The sequence below is a fragment of the Nycticebus coucang genome, chromosome 16 (assembly GCF_027406575.1).
Source record: "Nycticebus coucang isolate mNycCou1 chromosome 16, mNycCou1.pri, whole genome shotgun sequence".
Taxonomy (NCBI): Eukaryota; Metazoa; Chordata; class Mammalia; order Primates; family Lorisidae; genus Nycticebus; species Nycticebus coucang.
The window spans coordinates 74,343,446-74,371,316 of NC_069795.1; the positions used below are offsets into that span (position 1 = coordinate 74,343,446).

A 27,871-nucleotide genomic window follows, 5' to 3' on the forward strand; every position below is an offset into this window, starting at 1 on the left:
GAAAAGTGTAATGTATCTCTAGGTATTATCGAACCCCAGGTGGGGCTATCCCTCTGGAACAACAAGACCCCAGATATCAAAGAGAAGAATACAGGAAATAAAAACACATGTTTAAAACAGTTGGCTGGAAGATGATAAGTGCTACAGAGAATGTACCAGTGGAGAGGAGAGGAGCATGGAGAGGTTGGTGTTGCAGTTCTAAGTAGAGCGTGGAGAGGTTGGTGTTGCAGTTCTAAGTAGAGTAGTAATGGAAGGCTATGCTGGGAAGGCGCATTTCAGTTACCACCTGCAACAAGAGAGGGAAAGAGCTCTGTAGGGTCAGGGAAAGGACCTTATAGGTAGAGAGATAAATATGATCAGAAGGGGGAGCATATCTTATTGCTAATGTCCCAAGAGCTGTATCAACATGCCTTAGACCAGAGCAAAAAGAACCGAGACATCAGGTGTCTTGTAGGTGTCAGAAACACTTGTTGATAATAGGGAGGAAAAGGATGGCCCTGTGTGCGGGAGCTGAATAGGGAGTGTTTTGTCCAGAGGCTAGATATGAATATCCTGATCCTTCCTTTCATCCGTGTTTACTAGAATGTTTCTCCCGGAATCTTTTACTCTTTGCCAGAAAGCAAGATGATCCTTGGTGGAAAGGTGATTCTAGTTCAGGAGACATTTCTCTGGCTCTCCAACTAGGAGCAGTTAAAGATTATTAAATTAAAGATTGCCAATTAAAGTGCATCCTATTTCATCACCTGTGCTACACCCCAGCCCCTTTTAAAGCACTCTAATGGCTGCCTGTTGTCTTTGGGATAAAGACAATCCCCTGCTACAGCCTGCGAGGCTCTAGGTCTAATCCCTGCCTACCTTTCCTCCCTCTATTCCTGTCCCTCTGCCCATCAACTATGCTCCAGACACAAGAACTTTCTTCAGGTAACTTGAATATCCCAAACTCATTTCTGCCTTAGGATCTGTGCAGTCTCTTTCCTCGATAGAAATCTCTATCCCTATCTTTACGTGGTAAGTTTCTTCCTATCATTGTGGTCTCAGCTTAAATGTCACTTCCTAGTTGACTGTCACCTACTATTCATTCTGTAGAACTCATCCAGGCCCTTTCCAACCCATTAGCCAATTTAATTCTCTAAATGCTATTCACCACCACTGGAAAATTTTCTTAATCTTTATTGGTTTATTATCTGATTCTACCCCCCATCGAACCTAGAATGACAGCATCCTCCTGTCAGGGGCTTTGTCATCTGAACTGCTATAGCCCAGTGTCAGAGACAGCACCGAGCACATAGAAGGCACTTATCACAGATTTATTGAATGAATGAATAATCATGTAATAAAATGTCATGTAAATTGAGCCTATGGGGCCCAGCACTCAAGTAATAAAGGCGGCATTATGTTGTGGAATGGTCTAAGCAGGCTTCCGGAGGAAAGGGGCTGGAAATGGTCTAATTGTGTATTTCTTCTGCAAAGAGTATCTGCAGGATCTCTGTGGTAGTAGATGGTATTCAATCCTAATAATGCTGATCATGAAGCTGCAGATTCTAGCTATAGTTAAGAGGAGATGGCCTTGCCACCATTGGACAGGTAAGGCTAGGTAGCAGCTCTTGAGCCTTTGGTCCAAGATGTAAAGTATTTGGTAGCAGAATAGAATCTTTTTAACAAATATGAATATGGGCCAGGTATGATGGCTCATGCCTATAATCCTAGCACTTGGGGGGGGCTAAGGCAGGAGGATTGGTTGAGGCCAGAAGTTTGAGAACATCCTGAGCATGACTAAGACCATGTGTCTACAAAAAAATAGAAAAATGAGCTAGGTGTCAAGTCCCAGCTACTCAGGAGGCTGAGGTGGAAGGATGGCTTGAGCTTAGGAGTTTGAGGTTGCTGTGAGCTGTGATGAGGCCATTTCATTCTAGCTGCAGTGACAGAGTGAGACTCCATCTGAAGAGGAAAAAAAAAAAAAGAATATAAATGTTTTCAACAGGCTTTCACTCTTCATTTTGACACAGCCCACACCTCTCCTGGTTGAATATTCCTGAGAATATTCAACTTCTCATATTTACCTTAACTGTTGGTCCTCAAAGTCGTCTGAGGTTTGACCCTTGCCCTAGGTGAACAAGTACCCCATTCCTAAGCAGCCTAGTGAATACTTTGAATGATTTTACTGTTTGAAGGAAATTTGAAATACTGCAATTGGCTCATACCTGCAGGGCAAGGTATCAGCTTTGTCTTACCTGCCCCAAGGACAGGTGATTCTTGCTAAAGAGAATTCCAGTTTCAATTATACAAAAACCCTACATATTATAATAGGAAAGTGACCTTTCTTTTTTTTTTTTTATAGAGACAGAGTCTCACTTTACTGCCCTCGGTAGAGTGCCGTGGCGTCACACGGCTCACAGCCAGTTCTTGGGCTTACGTGATTCTCTTACCTCAGCCTCCCAAGCAGCTGGACTACAGGCGCCCACCATAATGCCCAGCTATTTTTTTGTTGTTGTTGCAGTTTGGCCGGGGCTGGGTTTGAACCCGCCACCCTCGGCATATGGGACCAGCGCCCTAGTCACTGTGCCACAGCCGCCGCCAGAAAGTGACCTTTCTAGGGTTTTATAGTACCTTCCAATTCCAACCACTCTACCCAGCTCTTTGGTCCCCAAGGCTTATTATTGCTGGAACAGTTAGGTAACCTAATTCAATGTTTTCTGAACTAGAAGCCAGCCTTTGAGCTTCTAAGTTCTCCCTGATCTAGTCTCTCATCACGTACTTGACATTTTTCCCATCTTTAACACTGTTAGATTAAGACTGGATATGCCTCATGTCCACCAGAATCTTGGAGGCCTGTGGCCTCCCCAGCTCTTCATTTTCCACATTCAAAACTCAAGAATAACCAGTGTTCTTTGTCATGACAATCTTTCTGTATTTATCAGTAACACTGATAAAATGTATGGGAATTGTATGCCTCTCCCCAAATTTCCAACACCATTTTCAGTGACAATTTCAAGATCTATAGAAGAGACTCATGAGTTGAGTACAAATCTGACTTCAGCCAAGCCTTCAGAATCTTCATTTAGGAATGAGTGTTTCACGTGGGAACTTGAACTTGAATGGGTTTTTGTATGCCCACAAAGGCAAAATCAACTTTAAGTGACATATTAAAACACAGCTTTTGAACTTTAGCAAAATCTAGTCCTAGCCTTTAGTATAAGTGCCACATTGCTCAGTCTGTTTTCAGTGGAATGGAAAATTATTCCCTCATATTTGTGATCAGGACATTATTTCATGAATAGAATTGAGCATTTTACACAAGAATTATGTTCAAACATTATTTACAGCTAATTTGTCATGTATATGTCCAGGTTATGCAAGCCAAATTATATAATTTGAGAACATCGGGACTAAATGAATATTCAGTTTTACTTTGGTGGATCACTTTGCCAGTGACAGACATAAGGTGATCAAAGTAAATATCACTATAGTTAAACCAAATTGATATTATATGCCTCCTAATATGATACATCATATGGGGGGGATATTTCTACCAAAAATGTATATCCTAAATTTAATCATAAGGAAACATGTGGCAAACCCAAATTGTGGGACACTACAAAATGGCTACTCTGTATTCATAAAATATATGTAAGTCATGAAAGATGCGATCTTTTTTTAAAGGACATTATTAGAATAATTGGTAACATTTGAACAGAGTATCAGCGTTAAATTTCAGGTTTGTTTATAGTGCTGTGGTTATGTAAGAGAATATCCTTGTTTTAGGGAAATATCCATGTGAGTATTGGGAATAAAGTGGAATCTTCTCTGTAACTTATTCTCAGTTGAGAAAGATGGAGAGAGAAAAGCAAGTGGTAAAATGATTGAGGATTCTGTTCAAAGAGTATGTAGGATTTCTTTATATTAGTCTTGTAACTTTTCTCAAATGGAATTATGTCAAAATAAAAAGTTTGAAGAAACAGATGGCCGTGGTATCATATCTGTGAATCCTATCCCCAGGTGGCCAGGCAGTGGACGTTCCTAGCCACCTGCACCCTCCGTGTTGACTCTGGGCACCTGGTAGCAAGGAGGCCACAGGGGCACTTGTATGTGAAAAACTCAGAGTTGAGAGATGTAGGGTGAGACATTGAGCTTTGTCAGGAGGCTCGGCCTCTTGTTTATCTGCTGCCTTTTTCCAGAGGTAGTGAGGACCTAGAAGAAAACCCACTTGGCACAGGTGTGAAAAGCAGAGCCAGAGTCTTACATCACGTAAGTCCAAAAGACTCTGCCAGGGGCTCCCAACTGCGGCCTTGCTGGGCATAAATGCTTATCTGTGGTGGTGGATATCACAAAAATTAGGCATGGACTTATTTTTGTTTGCTCATCAGCTTCTGTTAAGAGTTTATGTATTTATAACCTGGCTTATTGTACCCTCAATGACTCCCCAACAATAAAAAAAAAAAAAAAAAGAAAATATCTGTTGACAAGTAATAAAAAAAAAAAAGAGTTTATGTATTTAATGTGTGGCCTAAGACAATTCTTAGATAAGCATTCACAGCCAGCCACAGGGTGCAGTGGGACACCCCTCTGACCTTCATGCTTTCTTTCTCATCCCACATGAAAAAGTACAGTTTACCAAAAAAGGGCACTGAAAACAAGTAGTCTTTGACCTCTAGCCACCTGTTACTTTCTCCAGATATGGAGTTTCCTCTTCTTTCTTCTTCCCTCAGGTTCCCCAGGAGAATTTCCATTGCGGCATTTTCAGTTAAGTAGCACTCAATTACAGTCTTAAACGTTCCAGAGTCACCCTGCTGAACTCTCCCCTCAGCTCTTTGGTTAAGGTTACTACTGAAGGGCATGCTGTAAGTTGAATGCAGGTCAGGCTTCCCACTGGCTTCTGGGTAGACTTTAATGTGATAGCATAGACACCAGAAATAACTGGACTGACTGTAACTTATCTCCTACTTTGGCATTGAGAGTGACAGGCTGTGAGTTTGACTTGACTGCTGTGCTGTCAGGATACCATCAATGAAGTTTGGTAAATGCTGTTTCCTCTGGGGTCGTCATCATTAGCATATTAAAAGTTCTGAGAACTCTTGCAGTAAAGAAACAGGTAACTTGGTTTAACCCTTCTTAATTGCCTGGGTACCACTTAGAACATCTTAAAGAACACAGGAAACGCTAGCCGTGATTGATAGTCATGGTGTGTATTTTAAGAGATGAATACACTTACTTTTTTCCAGAGGTCTCTGGACCTAAAAATATTCAGACACCAATGATTTATCTTCTGGGTTGTTTTTTTTTATTTGTTTGCTTTTTGGGTTTTTTGTCCTTAGCTATTCATCACGCCGATTAATGACCAAAGAATTTTGCCAGGGACACAAAGATGGAGGATATCTCTGTCCTCAAGGACTTTCCTTAGGGAGGTAGAATATATGCATGGGCATTTATCAGTGCCAAATAAATGACACAATAGGCACTCTCAGAGAAAAAGGAGAACATGCTGGGCTTGGTTGTCTAGGAAGTCCTAGGCAAGCTTCAAAGGAGAGAAACTGAAGTGTGTGTGAGAAATGAGGTATACAAGTGGCTGGTGCGCTGAACTGAACAAGTAGAGTGTTGTGAAGGGCTGGTCTAGAATAGTGGTTTCCAGACTTTGGCATGTGTCCAGATTACTTGGAGGTTTATTAAAATGTAAGGTGCTGAGCCACCTGCGTAACTTCTGATCCACTAGCTTTGGAGTGGGGCCCAGGAACTTGCATTTCCAACAAGTTCCCAGATAATACTGATACTGCTGCCCTAGAGACCACAGTTTGAAACCCTTGAATTATCAAAGAGTGGAAGCATAGAGAGCCAGCAAGGTGAGCTCAGACCTGACTGTGAAGCAGCTTAAATAGCAGGTTGACAATTTAGGTTTTATTGATGAAGTTTGAGCTGTGGCTTGAACAAGGTGATACAATTGCTCTGGTAGAAGAGGTGTGTCAAATGGATAAGACAAAAAGACTGGTCATCAGTTTGAAGGCTGTTACGTAGTTACAGCAAACATATTTATAATATCTGAATTAGGGCAGTGGCAGTAGGAATAGAAAGAAAATATTGTTCAGAAATCTTGGTGAATGAAAAATGTACCGGTAGGAGACAAGAACTGAAAGTTAGCCTTGGTCATTCTGTGAGAAAGTTTCCAGTTAGGTTTAGTTATTTGTTTAGTGCTACTTTGAAATTTTTTATTAATACTAGGGTTGAACTTGGTTATGTTCATACCATCTATTAATAAAAAGAAAAGGGGAAAATGTTACTATGTAAGTTAATAGGGTGAACAGTGATTTAGAGAGCTCACTTAGGGCTTCTTTGAAGGCCAAGATACACCCTCCACTCAGGAATGGCCCTATTTTGCAGGGAAATTTGGCTTGCCTGCCAGGGATGGTGCTTGGGTGGATATGGAGAGACAAAGCCAGAAGGAAATTGACTTTGGTGGTTACCACATGTGATAGATATACGACCTTCCTTGTGCTCGTGGTATATTTATAAACAGGTTTCAGGCAATCCCCTACTTATTCTCTAATTCTTATTGCCCTATCACTTGAAAATAAGAACCATTTCTTGTTTGTTTTTAAATAAATTGTTATTGTGTATATTTAAGACTTATGTCATGATATAGTATATGTATATATGTAATAAAAAGTTTACTATAAAGAAGGAAATTAACTTATCCATCATCCCACATAGTTACCTTTTGTGTGTGTGTGTGTGTCTATGTGTGTGTGGCAAGAACAGAAATTCTTAGCAGAAATCCTGAATACATTACAATTTTATTGGGCGGTGCCTGTGGCTCAGTGAGTAGGGCGGCAGCCCCATATACCAAGGGTGATGAGTTCAAACCTGGCCCCAGCCAAATTGCAACAAAAAATAGCTGGGCATTGTGGCAGGTGCCTGTAGTCCAGCAACTTGGAAGGCTGAGGCAAGAGAATCACCTAGGCCCAAGAGCTGGAGGTTGCTGTGAGCTGTGATGCCACAGCACTCTACCAAGGGCGACAGAGTAAGACTGTCTCTTAAAAAAAAAAACAATGTTATTTCTTTCTTTATTTAATTTATTTGAGACAGAGTCTCACTTTGTCACCCAGGCTAGATAGCAGACCGTGGCATCATAGCTCACAGCAACCTCAAACTCTTGGGCTCAAGTGATCCTCTTGCCTCAGCCTCCCAAGTAACTGGGACTACAGGCACCCGCCAAACGCTGCTAATTTTTCTATTTTTAGTAGAGACAGAGTATCACTCTTGCTTGCAAGCAATGTACTCCCTTGGCTTCCCCCTTACAATTTTATTGACTATGGTCCTCATGCTATAGATCCTTCACATCTGCTACTTGGTATCTTCTGGCCTGTATCTTCCCCTCACTCCCCTTCCATTGTAACTACTGTTTCATTCTCTATCTCTGTATATCTTCTTGTCTTTTTTTCTTTTTTTTTTATTGTTTGGGATTCATTGAGGGTACAAAGAATGAGGTTACCCTGATTGCATTTGTTAGATAAAGTCCCTCTTACACTTGTGTCCCACCCCCAAGAGGTGTGCCGTACACCGAGTGCCCCATCCCCGAGTAAGATAGTGTACTGTTTTTCTTTCTGTATCTAGCATATTTCAATTAGCATCCTATCCTCCAGGTTTATCCACATTGTGGCAAATGACAGGAGCTCTTCCTTTTAAAAGGCTGAATGATACGTGCTAATGCCCTGTGTGTGTGTTATCGGTTTCTTTATCCACTGGTTTGTTGATGGACATGTAGATTATTTCCGTATCTAGGTTATTCTAAATATTATTGCTGTGAATTTAGGAGTGCAGATATCTGTACAAGGTAGCAATTTCACTTTCTTTGGGTTTATACCTGGAGGAGGGATGGCTGGGTCATATGGTAGTTACATTTTTAATTTCTTTAGGAACCTTCATACTGTTTTTCATAATGGCTTCTCCAGTCAATCTATATTCCCTCCAGAAACAATGTACAGGGTTCCCTGTTCTCACACCCTCAGCATTTGTTATCTCATGACTTTTTGATAATAGCCATCCCAGTGCATGTATCTCATAGTGAGGGGTTTTTTTGTTGTTGTTGTTGTACCATGGCTTATAATAGCCATTTTTTTACAATAAAAATCTTGTATTTCAGTTTTGTAGTACATGAATCATTCTAAGATAAGCAAAATCAAGAAACATAAAATCCACATAAATAGAAGCAAATGAAGCCCTCGCAGCACTACTGATAAGCCAAGCATGTTGAAACTTGCACAGGTGAATCAGAAAGGACACTGTAAAAGACCATAACACAGTCTGTCTCCAAACTTCCACAGGGACCCAGGCGATACAGTGTGTTCTTTCTTCAGTCTGAACTTGGGAAGTTTTACCATATTCTTTTTTTTTAGACAGTCTCATTCTGTTGCCCCAGGGTAGAGTGGCATCAGCCTACTCCACAACAACCTTCCTACCTCCACCTCCACAGTAGCTGGGACTACAGGCACCTGCTATAATGCCTGTCTAATTTTTCAGTTGTTTTTTTTTTTTTTAACAGTAGAGATGGAGGTCTCACTTTGCTCAGGCTTGACTGTAACTCCTGAGCTCAAGTGATCCTCCTACCTTGGCCTCTTCAAATGCTAGGATTACAATCATGTGCCACCATGCCCAGTCTCACCATATTCTTTTGGTGGTTACCTTTTGAACAATTCAGAAGTCTTTGGGGGAATTTTTTTATTCCATAGTTTAGAAGAAATGTGTGTTCCCTCTCTAGAAACTGTGGCAAATTCTCAAAGAATGAGTTGACTGTGTGGATTGAAATAATTTCTAGGCTCGGTGCCTGTAGTTCAAGCGGCTAAGATGCCAGCCACATACACCAGAGCTGGTGGATTCAAATCCAGCCCAGGCCTGCCAAACAACAATGACAACTACAACCAAAAAATAGCCAAGCATTGTGGTAGGCACCTGTAGTCCCAGCTACTCGGGAGGGTAAGGCAAGAGAATCACTTAAGCCCAGGAGTTGGAGGTTACTATGAGATGTAATGCCACGGCACTCTACCCAGGGCAACAGTGTGAGGCTCTGTCTCAAAAAAAAAAAAAGAAAGAAAGAATTTCTAGAATATTTACTCCTAAAGAGCAGCTGATCTATGTTCATGGACTTTTGCCTGATCTTATTTGTCAAGCTTCAGAATACACCACTGGTGGGATGTAGAGAGAATTTTCTAGTCCTTAATTTCCAAAGACAAGTAGTGAGTCAGTATAGCAGTATATCAGAGCAGTAGTCTTATGTTTTAAAAACCTGCTTATCGCTCTCTCCCCTCTCTCTGTCTCTTTTTTCTCCCCTCTCTCTCTTTCCTCACTCCTCCTTGGCGTTGTCCGGCAACACCCCTCCACCCCCCCCACCCCCCAATAAAGACCTTTCGAACAAAAAAAAAAAAAAATCTGCTTATCTTGGACAAGGCATGGAGCTTGGTGCCCTTTGAGGGCTCTCCTCCCTCCATCTCTGGTTCAGAGAAAAGATTACACAGGGTAAACTGAGATCCTGAAGACAAGCAGTTTGGAATTTTATCATTTAACAATCTGCTTTCCAGTGACCTCCTGACGATCATGAAAGCGTGGACCTAGGGCAGGGTAGCAGGGAGATGGCACTGGGGAGGTTGCAGTGGCTGAGGGGATCTGCACTGCATTAGAACAGAATTCAGGAGAGTTCTTCCATGCTGAAGTCAGAGGTGCTGACTCTCACCCTGTGGAGATGTTCTTTGTCTATTGGAGATCATCCTATTAAGGGTAATGCCCTAATCCACTCTGAAGATGAAAAGGATTCCTGTCCTGTGTGAACGTCACTGGATTGGGAATCATTTCTGTGGCTCAGATCTCTGTGCATACTGTGCCGTGACAGCAACAGAAGTCTGAGGAAAGGGGGCCGATTAGCAGAACTGAGCTAAAAATAGAGCCCAATACCAAGAACTTGCAAGGTTCAGAGTGGTCCTTGCTTTTGTACTTTTAGTTCAATGGGAGAAACAGACACTGATGTTCCAAATCCATAAAGATTTAGTTGTACAAAATTTGCCAAAACACAAGGTTAAGTCTGAGTAAAGTGGTGATGTGAAGAAAGATGGGTTGGTAAAGGACTCATTGCAGAAAAGATTCCTAAACTAAATATAAAAGCTATGGTATAATAAGTAGGAGGTAGGGGCTTACACTATACTTTTGAGAATTGAGTGTGACTAAGAGATGGGAAAAGAAATATTCTAAGCCAAGATGTGTCTGCCAAGACTAGAAATTGTGGAAGGGGTAATCGCAAGGGCAGCAAGTTTCCTAGTGTGAAGAAACACTGTTTCTGATCCTTCCCCATTTCCTATTGCAGCTTTCTTTACTTTCAGCACCAACTGACCTGTACGCCAAGTCAGCCAACCAGATAGTTTTCTGGAAAGCTAGTTGTATCAGGAACTGGTGGTGCATAGCCTCAGGATTTCAGCCGAATATGCAACCTGGAGCTTGTATTCTGCTAAAGGACCTGTCTGTCAGAGTATCATATGCTGGGCAGAGCACGTTAATACTAACCATGGGTCTCATGCTGTTGATGATTACAAACAAACCTGATTTATCTGTTTATTACCGCCAAAAGTTTTGCCCTGGGCCTCTTCATCATATTCCCTTCTCTAGATGTATGATTTTTAGTGCGAAAAAGGTATATATGATACTTCTCTAATTTTTATATCATGCAAATTGTTTCTAGGAATCCAAAGAAGAGCAGGAATATTTGAGTACGTTATCTCTGAAGACAGAATTGACGTGCATTCACCTTTTGCAGCTCAAGCCATGAAAGACATAATGATGTGTTTGCAATTATTCCTGTGTCATTGAATGCAAAGTTAGACAAAAGAACAGGAGGTTAAAGGACTCTTCTGTAAATTGCTAGTGTATATTAGGAATCTTTATGATTTCTTCTGGTTTCAGCCATTGGAATCATTTACCAATATGGTGTTATGGTAAATACCAGGGGAGCATTTTATGGACCCCTTGACAATCTGGATAAAATGAGTATAGTTAATAAAGAACAACTAGACCTCATATATTTTAGCAATTACATGATCTGTAGGAGACATGCCTTTGAGGTGTGATTGGATACCATCACTGACCTGCAGAAGAATAGGTTGAAAACGAGTTCCCTATTTTTCAGTTGCGATATGCAAGCCAGCTTAGACCAGGGAGGGCCAGCTTAGAGAGGTATGTATCTGGGACACTCACAGTCACAGAAGCTGTGAATGCCACCCACACGTGTGCACACTCTCTCGAGTCCCTGTCTAGCCCTTTCAAGGATACTATTCCTGGTCTTTGGGGATAATAAACCCCAGGAACCCACAAAACTAATAGAACTGTCTTCTCTTTCTGTTTAGGAGGTCTAGTCCTTTACTTTCAACTCACTTTAAGATCAGTAGAAGTGAGGCTCACTGAGTATTTTGTGATCAGAGAAATAGTGGGTAACAGTCCCATGGATGCAGCCATAAAGCATTTGCCAGATCCTAAATTTAGGATGACTCTGCGTGACATATTCTGCTTTCAGAATAGTTTTGCAATTTTTACACTAAACCAAAAGGGTAAAAGTAATTTTTTAGGTGTAATGTAGAAGTGAAATAAGTATGGTTTAAAACTTTTAAACAAGAAACTAAATTTCTAAATGAGTTAGATATTACAAATGTCTGGTATATTGAGTTACTGCTCATGTTTGCACAGGTAGCTTGCATTTGGTTGCTAATGAAAGGCTCTCCAAGCAAAAGAAGGACAATGTTTGACATAGACAATGGACTGCTTATGAACAATTAAGTTTTAAATTAAGCGCTATTCTGAGTAGTGTGATGAAATCCCACAGTGTCCCCCTCCATCCCGCCCAGGATGTGAATCATGCCTTTGTCCAGCGTATCTGTGCTGTATGAGCTGCCTGTCCATAGTTATTTAGTAGCTTTCCCAATTGTGAGATCAACTTTCATAATATCACAAGCCTTCTTTTACTTAATGATGCCCCAAAGCACAGGAGTAGCGATCCTGGCACACTATTATAATCACCATATTTTATTATTGATTATTGTTAATCTTTTACTGTGCCTACTTTATAAATTAAGCTTTATAATAGGCATGTATGTATAGGAAAAAACATAGTGCATATATAGGGTTTGCTACTATCTGTAGTTTTAGGCATCAATTGGGATCTTGGAACGTAACCTCCACAGATATAGGGAAACAACCGTTCTGTAGTTAGAAAGCCAAAAATCACTGAGTCTTTGCTCCAAGGCAAAGACTAATAACATTGATATGTTTATTCTAACTCTGGATGATCTCTGAGACCCTGATCTCACCAGTTAGTCAATTGCCTAGTCATAAAATCCATCGGAAATGCCCATCTGAGGGGATACCCCTGGAGATGAGACAGCATGTGCCATCACCAGGGAGTAACCTGTGTTTTTTCGATTTCCAAATGATGAAAGAGGGAGCAATTGCCTGGTAGCCAAAGGATGTGGGTACCTTATTCTAGGAAGAGATTTTAGACTTTGGTTCTAGGAGTGGTTAGAAAGCTATCTATTATTATTCACAAGGGCAGGAGGTGCAGGGGAGATGATGTAGGGTGGCAAATGGTCACGTAAAGTCTTTGCTTTCATGAGACACAGAACATATGAGGTAGGCTCTAAGACTGCTGATGGGGAAACTGAGAGGTTGAGTAACTGACCAGGGTCATACAGCTCCTCAGTGGTGGGCACAGGCAATTCCACCTTGAGATTCGTGCTTTGGAGTTGACAGCAGGGCTACTCAGCGTGCTCTGCAGACAAGTGAAGGTTTGCAAACCATTTGTATCCATCCCACGGTGAGACAAGCACAGAAAATGAGATTGTTTTATATAAACTTTTATAGCAATTTGACATTTCTACAACATACAGGACTGTGACTTTGTATTTTATAAAAGTGTTGGTCCAAACAGATTAGAAATAAGTAAAACAGGCTCTTTACCACCCATATTTGGGCAACCACTAGCCTAGAATTCTCACACATATACAAATAGACCTGTACATTTTCATGTATACACTCGTGTGTGTGCGCATCTGTATACATATAGATAGATAGCTAGATCTCCGTATGTCCAAATAGTCATTGTTAGGAAAAGGTATTATAAGCATCATGATATATCCTACAAAAGAATACCATACAGCATGTATTCTAAATCAGCGGTTCTCAACCTGTGGGTCGCGACCCCTTTGAACTGTATTAAAGATTCATGGCATTAGGAAGATTGAGGACCACTGTTATAGGTGAAGGGCACAATTATAACTTTGACCTGAAATGTATAAAACAAACTGTGTAACCAAAATGTGTGTATCCCTGTAATAGTCTGAAATTTAAAAAAAATAATAGGGTGGCGCCTGTGGTTCAGTGAGTAGGGCACCGGCCCCATATATCCAGGGTGGCAGGTTCAAACCCCACCCTGGCCAAACTGCAACCAAAAAATAGCCGGGCGTTGTGGCGGGCACCTGTAGTCCCAGCTACTTGGGAGACTGAGGCAAGAGAATCACCTAAGCCCAAGAGCTGGAGGTTACTGTGAGCTGTGACACCGCAGCACTCTACCGATGGTGACAAAATGACACTCTATCTCTAAAATAATAATAATAATAAAATAAAAATAATAAAAAATAAATAAATTAAAAGAAAAGAATACTGGGCCAGCACAGTGGCTTACAACTGTAATCCTAGCACTCTGGGAAGCTGAGGCAGGTAGACTGCTTGAGCTCAGGAGTTTGAGACCAACCTAAGCAAGAGTGAGACCCCAGTCTCTAAAAAATAGACATTGGGCATTGTGGCAGGGCCTATAGTCCCAGCTATTCGGGAGGCTGAGGCAAGAGGATCATTTGAGCTCGAAAATTGGAGGTTGAGGGCGGCGCCTGTGGCTCAAGGAGTGGGGCGCTGGTCCCATATGCTGGAGGTGGCGGGTTCAAACCCAGCCCCGGCCAAAAAAAAAAAATCACACACAAAAAAAAGAAAGTTGGAGGTTGCTGTGAGCTATGGTGGTAGGTCACTCTACCCAAGGCAACAGAGTAAGGCTCTATTTCAAAAAAAAAAAAAAAAAAATTAAAGAATACTATTCAACAATTAAAACGAACGAACTAGATCTACATGTAATAACATGGATAAATCTCAAATTAAATAAACAATTTGCAGAATTACAGCTACATTATGATAATTGTATAAAATACAAAAGATAAAATAATACTATATTTGCATATAAAGTAAACATCTAACAGTGTGGATAAGAAAGATGCATAACAACTTCAGAGGAAGATTTGACTCTAGGAAGGGCAAGTGAAGAGTGGTATTGCAAATAGACAAAAAACAAAAGAGCCTTCAATTATATCTATAATCATTTACTTTTAAGAAGCTAAAACAAATATAGAAAAAATATTTATACTTATAATATCTAGGTGGTGGGTACAGGGATGTCAGATTTTTTCTACATTCTGTATCTTTAAAATATGTCATAGTAAAATTAGTCTCAGAAAGCAATTTTTTTTAATTCTAAAAAGCAAATTATACAAACAAAAACATCAGGGGATCTTTATAATTTGCAATGTGTCCAGGGATACACTTGCCTTCCCATTTACTTAAAAAGAGTTATTTGTCTTAAGTGCAGTTTCTTTTTTCTTTTTCTTTTTCTTTTTTTTTTGAGACAGTCTCACTTCCTTGCCCCCAGTAGAGTACTGTGGCATCATAGCTCACAGCAACCTCAAACAGTTGAGCTCGAGTGATCCTCTTGCCTCAGCCTCCCAAACTGCTGGAATTACAGGTACCTGCCACAACATCAAGCTATTTTTTAGAGACAAGCTCTCACTCTTGCTCAGGCTGGTCTTGAACTCATGACCAAACTCAAGTGATGATCCACCCACCTCAGCCTCCCAGAGTGCTGGGATTACAGGTGTGAGCCAACACACCCAGCCCATTAAGAGGAAGTTTCTAAGCCTCAGAGCCAAAAAAACTAGCCAATGCACTGGTTTAGAGCCCAGGACTTTGAGGAGGGGAGCAGTACTAGTTTTGTTACTAACTTGTGACAGGGGCTTTCCCATATGTAAACCATCATTGTCTTATTTATAAAATTAGTGAGGTAAACTCTGAGATTGTCTTCAGCAGAAATTTTTGTAATTCATATGAATTACATATAAATTTATGTTTAAAATGTTGACTAGACTTCTCCTTTTTACAATAATGGTAAAGGCTAAAGGAATACATGGAATGAACATAGATGTAGAAATAAGATTAAATATATGTACAATGGGATCTGTTCCAGGTTTAAGTCTTGCCTCTGCCACTTACCATGAATCTCAGTTTCCTGAAACCCTCTCATTGTGTGATTCCTAAGCTGGGAATCATAATAAATAACACCTACCTGGACTTGGGATTAAATTATGATGGAAAAGTGTAATGGTTGTCACCGTTCCAAATCAGTCACTTAACTGTTATATCTGGAAAGATATTTAATTGTATTGCTTCCAACACTTGGATTTGGGCCATGGTTGAATAGCTTCACTTGTCTACGTAGAATAAACTTAAAAAAAAAAAAATTGAGAATGCTCTTGATTTTTAATTTATACTTTGCACCCTTGCCATTGATTTGCACAGAAAGCACAAAAGCAGAACCAGATCACAACAAAGGAAGAGGAATTGTCCTTGAAAATTTGCATTTGTGGGGCGGCGCCTGTGGCTCAGTCGGTAAGGCGCCGGCCCCATATACCAAGGGTGGCAGGTTCAAACCCGGCCCCGGCCAAACTGCAACCAAAAAATAGCCGGGCCTTGTGGCGGGCACCTGTAGTCCCAGCTACTCGGGAGGCTGAGGCAAGAGAATCGCTTAAGCCCAGGAGTTGGAGGTTGCTGTGAGCTGTGTGAGGCCACGGCACTCTACCGAGGGCCATAAAGTGAGACTCTGTCTCTACAAAAAAAAAAAAAAAAAAAAAATTTGCATTTGTGAGTCTCAAAACCATGCTATAATTTTCTGGAGAACAGAAATTTTGGAGTCATCTGTCTTGCCTTAACATAGTTAAGGCACAGTTAATGTGGCCATGTTTGTATACTGTTGACCTAATATGAGCCAGCAGATAAATCTAAGTTTGGGAGGCATCACTGGGACCTGGTGAATGAAAAGCTACTGTAAGCTTATCAACAGAAGATAGCAGAGCAGCCCTCCCAGTGCTCTGGAGATGTTTATCACCCAAGCCTCTTGGAACAGAAGTTTGACCCATACCAAACAGCTCAAAAATAATGTCAACACACCCAAGACCACAGCCAGCAAGGAATTTTCTGAGATAAGATTACAATTTTGTCCTTAAAGAGATGCCAATGTAGTCAGCCAATCTCAAAATATTCCCTGAATAGTGCAACCTTGTAAGTTATTCTTCATACCAGGGAATTTTCAGAACTCACTTTTTGTGCTTCTCAATACAAATATTCTGCTGTTGTTTTCCACAGTCTTCACAAAACCATAGCAATATCTACTATCTAATATCCCAGCAGGATTAGCTCAGGAAGACTGAGCTTGGTGCCCCTGAGATCCTCCAGTTATAGACGCTAGAGGCAGCTCTCCATTAGCAAGAGGATTGATTGATTTACCTTTATTTATTTACTTATTTATTTTCAGGATTTAAACTGTGTATAAACCAGGGAGTCCCCACGGCCAGATTAGACTTCTAGTGGAGGGTAAAGTCATTATAGGTAAAGGTGACTCAGTCTTCAGAGTAGGTGTGAAAAGCCACCGTGATCGTTTGTTTAAATTTACCTACCTAGTGGTGTGTTTGGTTTAAATATCAGTATGCAAACTGGTGCTATCAGGGGCCTCCCAGGGGAGGGGCGAGGTAGAGCTGGTCAGGTTTTTTTTTTTCAGTTTTCCTGCCTCTCTGCTTTTCCTGCTGTCTTCCCCTTTGGGGATTCCTTCCCTCTTCTCTTCTATTCAGATTTATCTCTTCCATAAACCTTTTCAGAGCGTCCTGACTACACCAATCTGACCCTCCTCTGGACTCTGCTTACTTATCTTCTAGAAGCCATACCTGCTTTGTGAATTTACCTTAATTTTGCATCTTTCATATTTTTTTCTCTCTCCCTACCTCTTTCTAATGTGGTTAACATCTGTATGCAGCTAAATAAGAGGTCTATGAAAATAAAATCTGCGGTGTGTCTTTAGAACAGATCACCTGCTGTACGTTCCATGCACAGTTGTATTTACTAATTCTTGCTCAGTGTCTTGCTGAGTCTCTCTCCTCTGTTGCTTTTGGAAACCTTGGGACCCCTACCTTTCTCAATGCCAATAGAACCAGGAATAACATCCCTACGCAACAGGAGCTAGGAAAACATCTAAAGTGGACTTGAAGGGCTTCTTTTGAATAGCTCAAAGCTATCTATAAAGCCAAGGTAGGTGTATTCTAATGCTGATCTCCTCAGGGGTTTGGTTTTGAGATAGAGTCTTACTCTGTCTCCCCAGGTTGGAGTGCAGTGGTGCGATCGTAGTTCACCGCAGCCTTTAACTCATGTGCTCAAGGAATCCTCCCATCGCAGCCTCCCTAATAGCTGGGACTATAGGTGTACACCACCATGTCTTCCCAATTTTTCTTTTTCTTTTTTTTTTTTTGTAGAGATGGGAACCTTACATTATATTGCTCAGGCTGGTCTTGAACTGCTGGCCTCAAGTTATCCTCCCACCTCAGCCTCCCAGAGTACTAGGATTATAGGCAACAGTCACCATGCTCGGCCTCCTCAGAGTTTAATGAGATCAAGGATTTGGGGGAAATTAAATAAGGTTGCCTGATGTGCTTTTCTTGCATGACCACATCTGCCCTGTGCCTTTCCTAGCCCCTCTGTTCTATCACAACAATGTGGCTTCCCTGGCCCTGCTCTTCCTCCAGCCTCATCCTTCGTCCCACGTTCGGAGGGAGCCTGGAGAGCTGTGTGTGGCCCCATGTAGTGTAGTGCTCAGTGCTGTCTGTCTGGAGTTCAGATCTCACTCTGCCCCTCTGAGCTGTGTGTCTTTAGGCAGGCTGACTAGTCAGGGACATCTGAAAACAAAGGGTCCCTGACCTCTCCCCCATTGGTATGTGACTGTTAAGTTACAGTTTCAGCTTCTATAAAACCGCAAAACAAGGATAATAATAGAACCTACCTCAAGCACTCGTTCTGAGAATAAAAGAAGATAGTTCATATTCAAATCCTCAGGCTATTGCAGGAGCATTATAATGCTGAAAATAGTAATGGCATACAGGTTACAAACATTATGATGATTTCTCCCATTTAAGAAACAAAAAACTCTCTTGACCGCTAATACTCTTCCTCCTCTATACCTTTGTCTTTCTCCCATTCCCCTGCACCCTCTCTCATCAGGCTTTGTCCCCCCCCCAATCCCACAACAGCTGCTTTTTTCAAAGTTATCGCTGACTTCCCCGTTGCTAAGTTTAAGCCTTAATTCTAAGGTCAGCCCTCTTGACCTATCAAGTTGCCTTTGGCACAGCGGATTCCTCCCTCCTCCATGAGACATCTTCAGCACTTAGCCTCCAGGACACCCCGCTCACCTGGTTTCTTCCTGCCTCGCTGGCCACTTCCTTGTGGCTTGGTTCTGGGACTTCCTATTTATCCGTAGCCCCTTGGTGATCTCACCCAGCTTCCTAACTTCCAACTCTGGCTCTATACCGACACCTCTTCATTTAGCTCCAGCTCACCGGCACTTTCTCCTCTGAGTGCCAGGCTTGATATTAAGCTACTCTTCAACTTCTCCACTCAGATATCTAATGGACACCACTAAGATGTCTAAAACTGAACTCCTGTGTTCCCACCCCCAATCCCACTCTTCCCAGGTCTTCTGCATCTCAGGAACTCCAAGCTAATGGTTTAAGACAAAGAACTGAGTTACTCCTGACTCCTCTTTCTTCATCTCTCATGCATGGTCTGTCAGCAAATCCTATTGCCCCTACCATCAAACATATCCAGAACCCATTCAAGCCTAACAACCACTGGCACCACCTGCTCTAAGCCAGCAACATCCCTCACCTAGAATTGTCCAGTGCCTCAGCCAGTCTCCCATTCCCTGTACCCTCAATGTAGAAATCAGAATGACTCTGTAAAGTGTAAGTCAGATTGTGTCATTCTGGTTCAGTTTTCTGATAGATTTTCGCTCCAAGGTAAAAGCTAATGGCAAGACACTGGCTGGCCATGCCCTCGGTGGCCCAGCACATGGCTGCCTTTCTGACTCCTTTCTTACTGCTCTTCCCCTTGCTTACTTCACTCAAGCCCTGCCAGACACAACCCCCAGGTTTTGTCTCAGGACTTGGCTTTTCTTTTGCCTGCCTGAAATGCCCTTTGCCAGATGGCCATGTGGTTTTCTCCTTACCACTCTTAGGGCTTTGTTCAAATGTGTGTCATGAGCCCTGACCAGCTGTTCAATTTGCAGCCCCTGTTTCTACCCCAGCATTTCCTAATTTCTTTCCCTACTTTGTTACTATTATTTTTTTAGAGATGGGGGTCTTACTTTTGCTCAGGCTGGTCTCGAACTTCTGAGCTTAAACGATCCTCCTGCCTCAGCCTCCCAGAGGGCTAGATCATAGGCAAGAGCCACTGCGCCAGGCCTCTCTACTTCATTTTTTGACATAGCATTTCCCACCGTCTGTCATACTTTTCATTTTACTGGTTTTGTTATCATTATAGTCTATTATAGGTTTTCCACCACAATGTGAACTCCATAAAAGCAGGGATCTTTGTCTTCTGCACACTCCAGTATCCACAGCACCTGGAATGGTGTCTCACATATTAAAAATTGAGTGAGTGAGTATTGGCTCTTAACTGCTGTTCTGGAGAGGGTTCCCTTGGCCAGGGTCTGCAGTTGGCCTTGACATTCTGCCTTGTGTCCTGGCTTCCTGAGGATGGAGCTGTCTTATGCCCGGGTTGGCAGCCTGCCTTAATGGCCTCTGACATGGTCATGTCTGTCTGTTCTTTTTCCTCAGATGCATACTCTCATTCCTCAAGTGAAAACGGAGGCAAGTCCGAGTCAGTGGCCAATCTGCAGGCCCAGCCCTCCCTGAATTCTATCCACAGTTCTCCTGGTCCCAAGCGCTCCACCAATACCCTTAAAAAGTGGCTGACGAGTCCCGTGCGTCGGCTCAACAGTGGGAAAGCAGATGGGAACATCAAAAAGCAGAAGAAAGTACGAGATGGTCGGAAGAGCTTCGACCTGGGATCTCCCAAGCCTGGGGATGAGACGACCCCTCAGGGAGACAGCGCTGATGAGGTACTTAATTAAGCATGGGCCGGAGGGGACCCTGGCATGCCTTCTTCCACAGCATGGTGAACTAGGCAGTTTCTAGTCCCCAGAAGTGGGGGCCTGGGTCATTTGAGTTCTTATTCTCAAAACTTTAGCACGTTTGATTTGTGACAAATTCAGAGACTGACTGTCCCTACAACATCCAGTGGTCCAGGAGTGTCCAACCTTTTCTTTTTCCTCTGCTGCACATTGGAGCAATAAGAGTTGTCTTGGACCACATATTAAATACAGAAACACTAAGGAAAGCTGATTAGCAAAAAATGATCCATGCATACTTTTTATGATAGCCCCACACAGATAAGCAAAAAAAAAAAAAAATCCTCAAAAAATCAGCATGAGGCCCTCAGGCCATAGGTTGGACACCCACCATGAGTAGACAGAAACCATTTTGCCAGATTTGGAGATAGGAGCCTAGGCCTGAGGGGCGTCAGCTGGTCACTAGTTCCCTGCCTCTGCTGAGAACCACACCACAACTGGCCAAACCTGTTTAGATTAAAGAAAATAGAAGACCATACTTGGGGATTGCAGCTGTTTACAAGTAGCTTGAGCGGTGCCATTTATAAAAAGGAGTAGACAATTCCAGGTTCTCCAGAGAACTATGATTAACAGACAAAGGTTACAATTGACAGTTTCAACTTAAAGCGAAATTTTAATGGCGAGTTAACCAGTGATGAAATGAACTTTCATGAGAACTAATGATCACTCACACTGGAAGGGTTGAGAGGCCATGTGACCTCACAGCACAGTCAGAGAGGTCCCCATGTTAGCTGGGAGGCTGGGCTGGATGACTTCTGAAGCTGAGAGTCTACGATCAAAATACAGTGGGCATGTTTTGGTTAGGGAAATGAGATACCTGTTTTATTTGGCAAACTAGCCAACTCTGGTCACTGATGTGGCTAAGAAATCCTTCCTGATGTGTAACCAGATTCCCCCATGTTTAATTTTATGCTATCTGCCATTTCTCCCTCTGGGAAATGGTAATAGAGCCCAGGGACATTTGGATTGTGGTTAATAGCCCTACAAAAATTTAAAAGTTAGATTCTCTCTGACTTCTCCCAGCTTTCTCATTTCCTGTCTAATCAGTAATAAAGATTGTTTTTGTTGTTTTGGTGTGTGTGCTCATTCCCTCTTTGGTCAACAGTTCCAGACTGTAATCATTTTGTACCTTGCTCTTCTTTGGGATGAGCAGGTGTGTCCATATTACAGAGGAAGAAACTGCTGCTGAAAAGAGAGGTGTGCTGAGACAGGGACCTTCCTCTTATGCATTGTTGTTGTTTTTTTAATGTCAAGTCTAGAACCATTGGTATTTTAGCTTTGTGAACCAGTAACTAATGCTGCTCTTTTGTTCTAGAAGAGCAAGAAAGGTTGGGGTGAAGATGAGCCAGATGAAGAGTCACACACCCCTCTCCCTCCGCCTATGAAGATTTTTGACAATGACCCCACACAGGATGAAATGGTAGAACTTCTTGACTCTTTTACCTAAAAGAGAAATGTGTAATCCATGTTTATTTGTTTTTATATGTGTATGATGGGGTAGTAATGCTCCTTCTCCTTGGTATCTCTTACCCCACATGAATCCGTGATAATATAGATTCTGTCTGGATTTGATAGGTGTCCTCTCCCCCAATCCCAGGGGTGTGACTTCACTTTGGGGCAGTGTTGGGGGGCAGATGTAGAGTTCTCAAAGTGGGAATCTGCTTGGTATCCTCTTGACAAAGGGTAATGACTCTGTCTTTGGAACCAGCAGATCCTAAAAGGAACTATTTTAGGATACGGTATTTTATATCAAAAAAGAATCTTCAGTGGTTCCAGATAGTAACTATTTTGTACCTGACTGTAAAAACTACATTTTAGTCATTTTCCATACATTCAACTCAAAAATTTCAATAATGGTAACTTCTAGTCAAGCCCAGTACCGTTAGAATTTTGCACTTAATAGCCTTGAAGGATGGAGATGCTGCTAAGGGGAGGTTATTGTCAAAAGTGAGCAAACCTGACACGCCATGTTGCTCAGCTTTGCTTTGTAAAATTCCCTGGCTCACTGGCACACAGAGGCTGGCTGGTATCTGAATGTCGATGTCCTCTGCATCTGTAATTGTCTGATAATTTTCCCAATTGTTCTGGAGCAGAGGCTTAGGTTGGACATGCTTCCAGGTACTGACCTGAGGCTTAGGGTTGCTTCGTATTCTCCGCCATTCACTTCCCTTATAGCCATGCTTTCACATGGTGGGGATGGAGTGTATGTGTGGTTTTTTCCTTCCTTAAGTGTCCCTGGTTCTTTTAAACTCTGAACATTGAAGGATAGCTTCAATTTTTGATCACATGCTACTTTCCATTGCATTTCTGAGTGTCATTTTTGTTTTGTTATAGTTGCAGTGGTGGTGACAGTGGTCGCTGGCCTTGCTGTCCTCCAGCCTCTCCTGTGCTCTCTGGCTCTCTGCCTTGGAGTGGGGCAGCCTCCTTCAAGGTGGTGGGCCCAGTAAATGCAGGAAGGAAACAAACCTTTAAATCACCACCTAGGATGCAAATCCAAAAGTACTGACTGCCAAAGTGGCAGCTTTCCTGGCGACATCTCAGTTCTTCTTTTAATTCTTTCTGCTTTGTGTTGAAGTTGTTAACCCATAGACGTTAAATCAAGTCTTGCTCTGTGCTGGCTGGAGGGACAAGTCTGGGGACAGACTGATGACTGAGATATGCCAGCTCGCCACCCCTCCATGTGACTCACCCAGTTGTGGCCCATCCTGAAGTGATGTTGGTGGCCCCCGTCTCCAAGGCCAGCTCTCTACTGTGGTCTGTTGGGAAGAAATGTAGTGAGAAGCGTGGCATTATGCCATCCCGGATTCCTGCGGCAGAAATGCCTGTGCTTCACCTTGACATGAGAGCAAGAGGCAGCCCGCTGTGTCCCCAGAGGCCTACTGTTGTGAAATGTTTTATAAACAGTGACACAGGATTGGGGAGCAGGTGCCCCTGTGTCCCTAACTGCCCTCCCCACAGAGGGCCCGGCTGCCATAAGATAAGCAAAGGTCACAAACCTTGTTTAATTCCCTCAAACATAGCTTGTTTGGGGGAGAGGGACATTATGTTGTTTCTAGATAATTTTTAACTGAGAATGCTGACTTCCCCACAGACATTCACGCAGCCCTTTTCTTCCCTAGAAATAGGGTAGGTGCCAACAATCTCTTTTTAGACACGTTAACTCTCCTCAGTCCTGCTTATTTGATTTCTGCACATTCTGTTTTTCTAGAATATCTGGGAGTAGTATGAACCTCAGAACTTTTAGCAAATACAGTGGGATATATTAAAACAATTTTTACAATAGCATAAAAGGAACTTGTAAAATGATGTTGTACAATGATTTTAATTCTCCTTATTTTCTCTAGTCTTTGCCTATGTGCATGTATGTTTTTTATTAATATTAAATCATAGGGGTGTACATTAATGCGATCATGGGGCACCATACACTGGTTTTATAAACAGTTTGACACATTTTCATCACACTGGTTAGCACAGATGTGCATGTATGTTTATTTTTACAATTACATATAGTATGTGTGTGCTGTGTTCTGTCTTTTGTTTACTATTTACTATAATTTCCTGAAATCTTATTAATTGTACCTTCATAACTATAACTTTAATAGCTGGAGAGTGTTTTACTTATTTGATGTTCCATTCTTTGGGGTGTTTGGAACCTCCTAGCAGGGTATTTGCAGTCTGTACTACTCTGGATAATACTGCTGTGTACAGATCACCTCTGCATTGTTTTTTTCTTTTTTTTCTTTTTGTATTGTTCTTTTCACTTTTGTCCTTGGAACAAGTTTCTGGAAGTAGGATTATTACAACAAAAAGATGATAACTTGGTTTTCCGCACAGACTTAAGTTTTTCCTGCATTCCCCAGTAGAAGAAGTGTATTGTCGTATCTTTCTTTCTTTTTTTTTGTTTTTTTGTTTTTTTGTGGTTTTTTTGGCCAGGGCTGGGTTTGAACCCGCCACCTCCGGCATATGGGACCGTGCCCCACTCCTTGAGCCACAGGCACCATCCCTGTCATATCTTTCTTAATTACAATTATTCCTCCCTCCCTCCACCCCCATCTCAGAAGGAAAGACTTAAAGTAACTCTTAGATTAAACAAGAAGCTTTGTTTTTGAAACTCTTTCCCCTAACCTAAGGGACAAACTTGAAGTCAGAGCAAGGCCAGGACATTCAACCTCTACACCCACAGTTATCACTGCTGCAGACCGGGAGAGCCTGTGTCCTGGCCCTGGGAACACCACCGCCCTCTGCTCTGATAAGCCTGGGGTAAAAGTGCACACATAATTTTATGGGGTTAACCATTTCTTCCCCCAACTTCTTCTAAGGTAGAAGAAAGAAGGGAAAAAACAATCAAAACCCCACCATCCCTCAGTGAGCAGAAATCCCCAAACCATTGACCAGACTGCCCCATGGACAAGTCCTTATTGCTAACGAGGGGAAGCAGGGCACAGCGAGGTCCTTTAGCGGAGCCCTCTTTACTGTGGGCAGGACTGGCGCTGGCTCCTGGGGCACGTGACACACCGTTCCTGAGAAAGCCCTTTATTACTTCCTAGTGTTCCAATTCAGGGTCCCTGACCAGGGCCAGCTATGTTTTGTGGAAGTAGGGGTGTGTGTCTATGTGTGGGAGAGAGAAAGAGAGAGAAAGACAAAGGGGCAGAGAGAGAGAGGGGGGGAGGAGGGAAAGAATGTGTGGGAGTGTGTCTGGCTAGCTGGGCTCTAAGGGCCCTACCCCTACCATTTTTGCTGGATACACCACACAGTTCTATGTCTAAGGCTGGAGGAAAGCAAGGACTATTTCTCTTCTTTGGACACTCTCAAACCTAGTTTATTGAATCCTTCATACCCTGGAGCAACAATAGGCTGCTGTGTAGTGGCCAAAGTCTTGTTTGCCCTCAGCACAGTCACCCTTCGCCACCCCACTTCTGTCTGTAGGTGCAGCCCTCACCTATTGGCTGCCTAGGAACTCAGTGACCCTCCTCGCAGCTCCTTTGGAGGCCTAAGGAGAGCCTAGTGCCATCCACATGCTTTGCTGCTGGCAAGCATTCCTGACAAAGGGTTGAGCAGGCCTGGCCCACACTCACCCTACACCCATCTCCCTCTGTCGCCTCTCAACTTAGACCTCTGCTTCCCTCGCCTGCCTTGAGCTTTGGACTTTCTATTTTGCTTCCTAATCGCTGTTCCTCATTCCTTGCTAATCTGCTTTTCCTTTGCTGCTCACTGTCTTGCAGTCCTCCTCTTTGCTAGCAGCCCGGCAGGCTTCCACTGAAGTACCTACTGCTGCAGACCTTGTCAGTGCAATAGAAAAGTTGGTCAAAAGCAAGCTGGTAAGTGGGGGTCCTGGAGACAGTCCTGTGTGTATCGTACCTCCGTGTGGCTCCCAAGGCCTTGCATCTGTCTGCTGTGTTCTCTTTTTCACTTATCCTCATGCCTTCTGTGGGATTATTTCTAACTAATAATGATTTCTAAAAGCCTGTGCCCCAAAGTCTTTTTTGGCATTGTTTGGGAACATGCATGGAAAATTAACAGGCCGTTTGGGACCTGTGATGTTGATGCAAGATGAAAAGTATCCAAGACAAACTAGCCTCACTGTGAGCCTGGTCCAGTTGCCTTTAGCCAGGTGGTGTCCAGACTGTGACCGAGGGTTGTCTGGTTAGCACTGAAGCTGATGTGCTGGGCAGCTGAGACACAGAACTCAGATTGGATCATTGGAAGAAACACCAGGAAATTTTCTTTTGGAACTTCAGATAGCCTTCCAGCTTACAAAGTCCTACAAAAGTATACTGATGATTATAAAGGGGAATGGGCAAAAGTGTGTGGATAGCTCTCAAAAAAATTGAAAGAGCTGGTGCATATCCCCATCGTGGGGGGAAAGGTGAATGTAAACCACTGACAACTAGTCTAGCTTGTGACTGTCTCGTTCCAATCAACACACTGAAGGGAAGGGTGGTGCGTCTGAGCTGGTTTGGGATTTTGGCATAATGCTGGTGAAAGAGCCCTTTCTGGATAGCTCGTTAGGATAAAGCTGCTGCTCCTCTCCTGTGCTTTTCCATTTGAGTGCTTCCCTGTGGGATGACAGTTTGAAGCACTTAGGAAATGCTTCCTTTACTCTCATCGAGTCACTGGTTGGCTTCTTCTGCAATCCTCATGAGGATAAGTGTCTGTGCTTCCAGCAGACTTCTTCTGGGAAGTCTTGTTCGTTAGAGCCATTGAAACCCTCTCCACCTGGCCCAGGAATTAGAGGAAAAGATGGATGCTCTCTAGGGAACTCTGCCTGATAATTTTGATTACAGTAACCCCCTTTTCAGATATCCCAGCCTACAGTGTACAAATGAGATTTAAAACATGTGATTTTATTTTCTTCCTAAATTTTCCTTCCTAATTAAAAAAAAAAAAAAACTGCTGTTTTTAGTAACTCGTGTGAAACTCCTGAAGGTTGTCCATTTTTCTGCCCTCTCTACCTGTCCTGCCAGTGGGAGTAGGTGCTCCCGTGGACACTATGTTAATTTTCAAAGGACCCCTCTTTGGCCATTCCTCACTTGCTCTCCACACTGACCCATACAATGTCTTCATTCTCTACGTACCATCTTTAAATTTTTTTCTTAAAATTGTCCTTTCTTTTGTATTTTCTCTGTCTTTTTTTTTGCAATTTTTTTTTGGCCCGGGCTGGATTTGAACCCACCACCTCCAGTATATGGGGCCAGTGCCCTACTCCTTTGAGCCCCAGGCGCCGCCCCTGTATTTTCTCTTTCGCTATCTGACTTTGGGCCTGGACTCCTGCAGTAGCCACTGTTTTCTCTTCCCTACCCTGTGTGTCTCGACACCTTCTTATCCCAGACATTCTTCCACAAGCACTGCCTGCCACCCCCTCCTTGCTACGGCTCCCTGTCTCCCTCTTGGCTACACACAAGCAGTGGTCTCTATGTGCTTTACTGGGGTATGGGAAGAAAATATTTGCATGTCCTTATATCAGGATTTTAAAATGTTTTGTGTACGTTTGGTTTGGTTTGGAATGATAGTACAGTAGCTCAGATACATAATTTATAAATAAGTTGCATTTTGGGGGGATGTATGAACAAAATTATATTCACCGATGTCATCAAAGTTTGGAAATCACAGACCTATAAATAAAGTCCACACTTAGCCCAGGATTCTGATATGTTGTGGCCTATTCTCCAGTCTACCTTTCCAGCACCTGCTAATGATTCTGGTTGATAAACTGTGCACTAACCAAACTGTTTTCCTCCCTATCTCCAAACATGCATGTGTCTTTCCTTCCTCCAAATTTTTGTTGAAACCACCCCCACTTCTCTGGAACATCCTCCCTCTTATTTTTGCTTATCTAGAACAGAATGGTCCTTCAAGGTCCCACTCAAATTTCATCTCTTCACAAGGGTACTTCTGACCAGCCCTGGCCAAATTTCCTCTGTATTCACATGGTAATTACTAAAGCCACATGCACCGGGGACAACTCTTAGGTGGCCCTGTTGTGTTAGTTGTTAAAATATCTTAATATTTGCAGTTAGACTTTCTAGCTAGATG

At 42.5% G+C, this 27,871-nt stretch overlaps 1 protein-coding gene across 23 annotated transcripts in view; it reads left to right on the plus strand.

The window, feature by feature from the left end:
- The window catches only part of KALRN (kalirin RhoGEF kinase), a 744,321-nt gene that overhangs the window by 635,115 nt on the left and 81,335 nt on the right, over window positions 1–27,871 (plus strand). For 12 of the 23 annotated variants that reach the window (XR_008374862.1, XM_053564434.1, XM_053564435.1 and 9 more), the window contains 3 exons: window positions 19,986–20,269; window positions 21,654–21,758; window positions 25,561–25,656. Coding sequence is in view for 22 of the 23 variants with exons in the window: in XM_053564434.1 (XP_053420409.1) it covers window positions 19,986–20,269; window positions 21,654–21,758; window positions 25,561–25,656 (485 nt within the window). In the remaining variant the exon portion in view is untranslated. The remainder of the gene's footprint in view (window positions 1–19,985; window positions 20,270–21,653; window positions 21,759–25,560; window positions 25,657–27,871) is intronic. The other 11 variants (XM_053564444.1, XM_053564448.1, XM_053564464.1 and 8 more) reach the window with 3 other exon arrangements.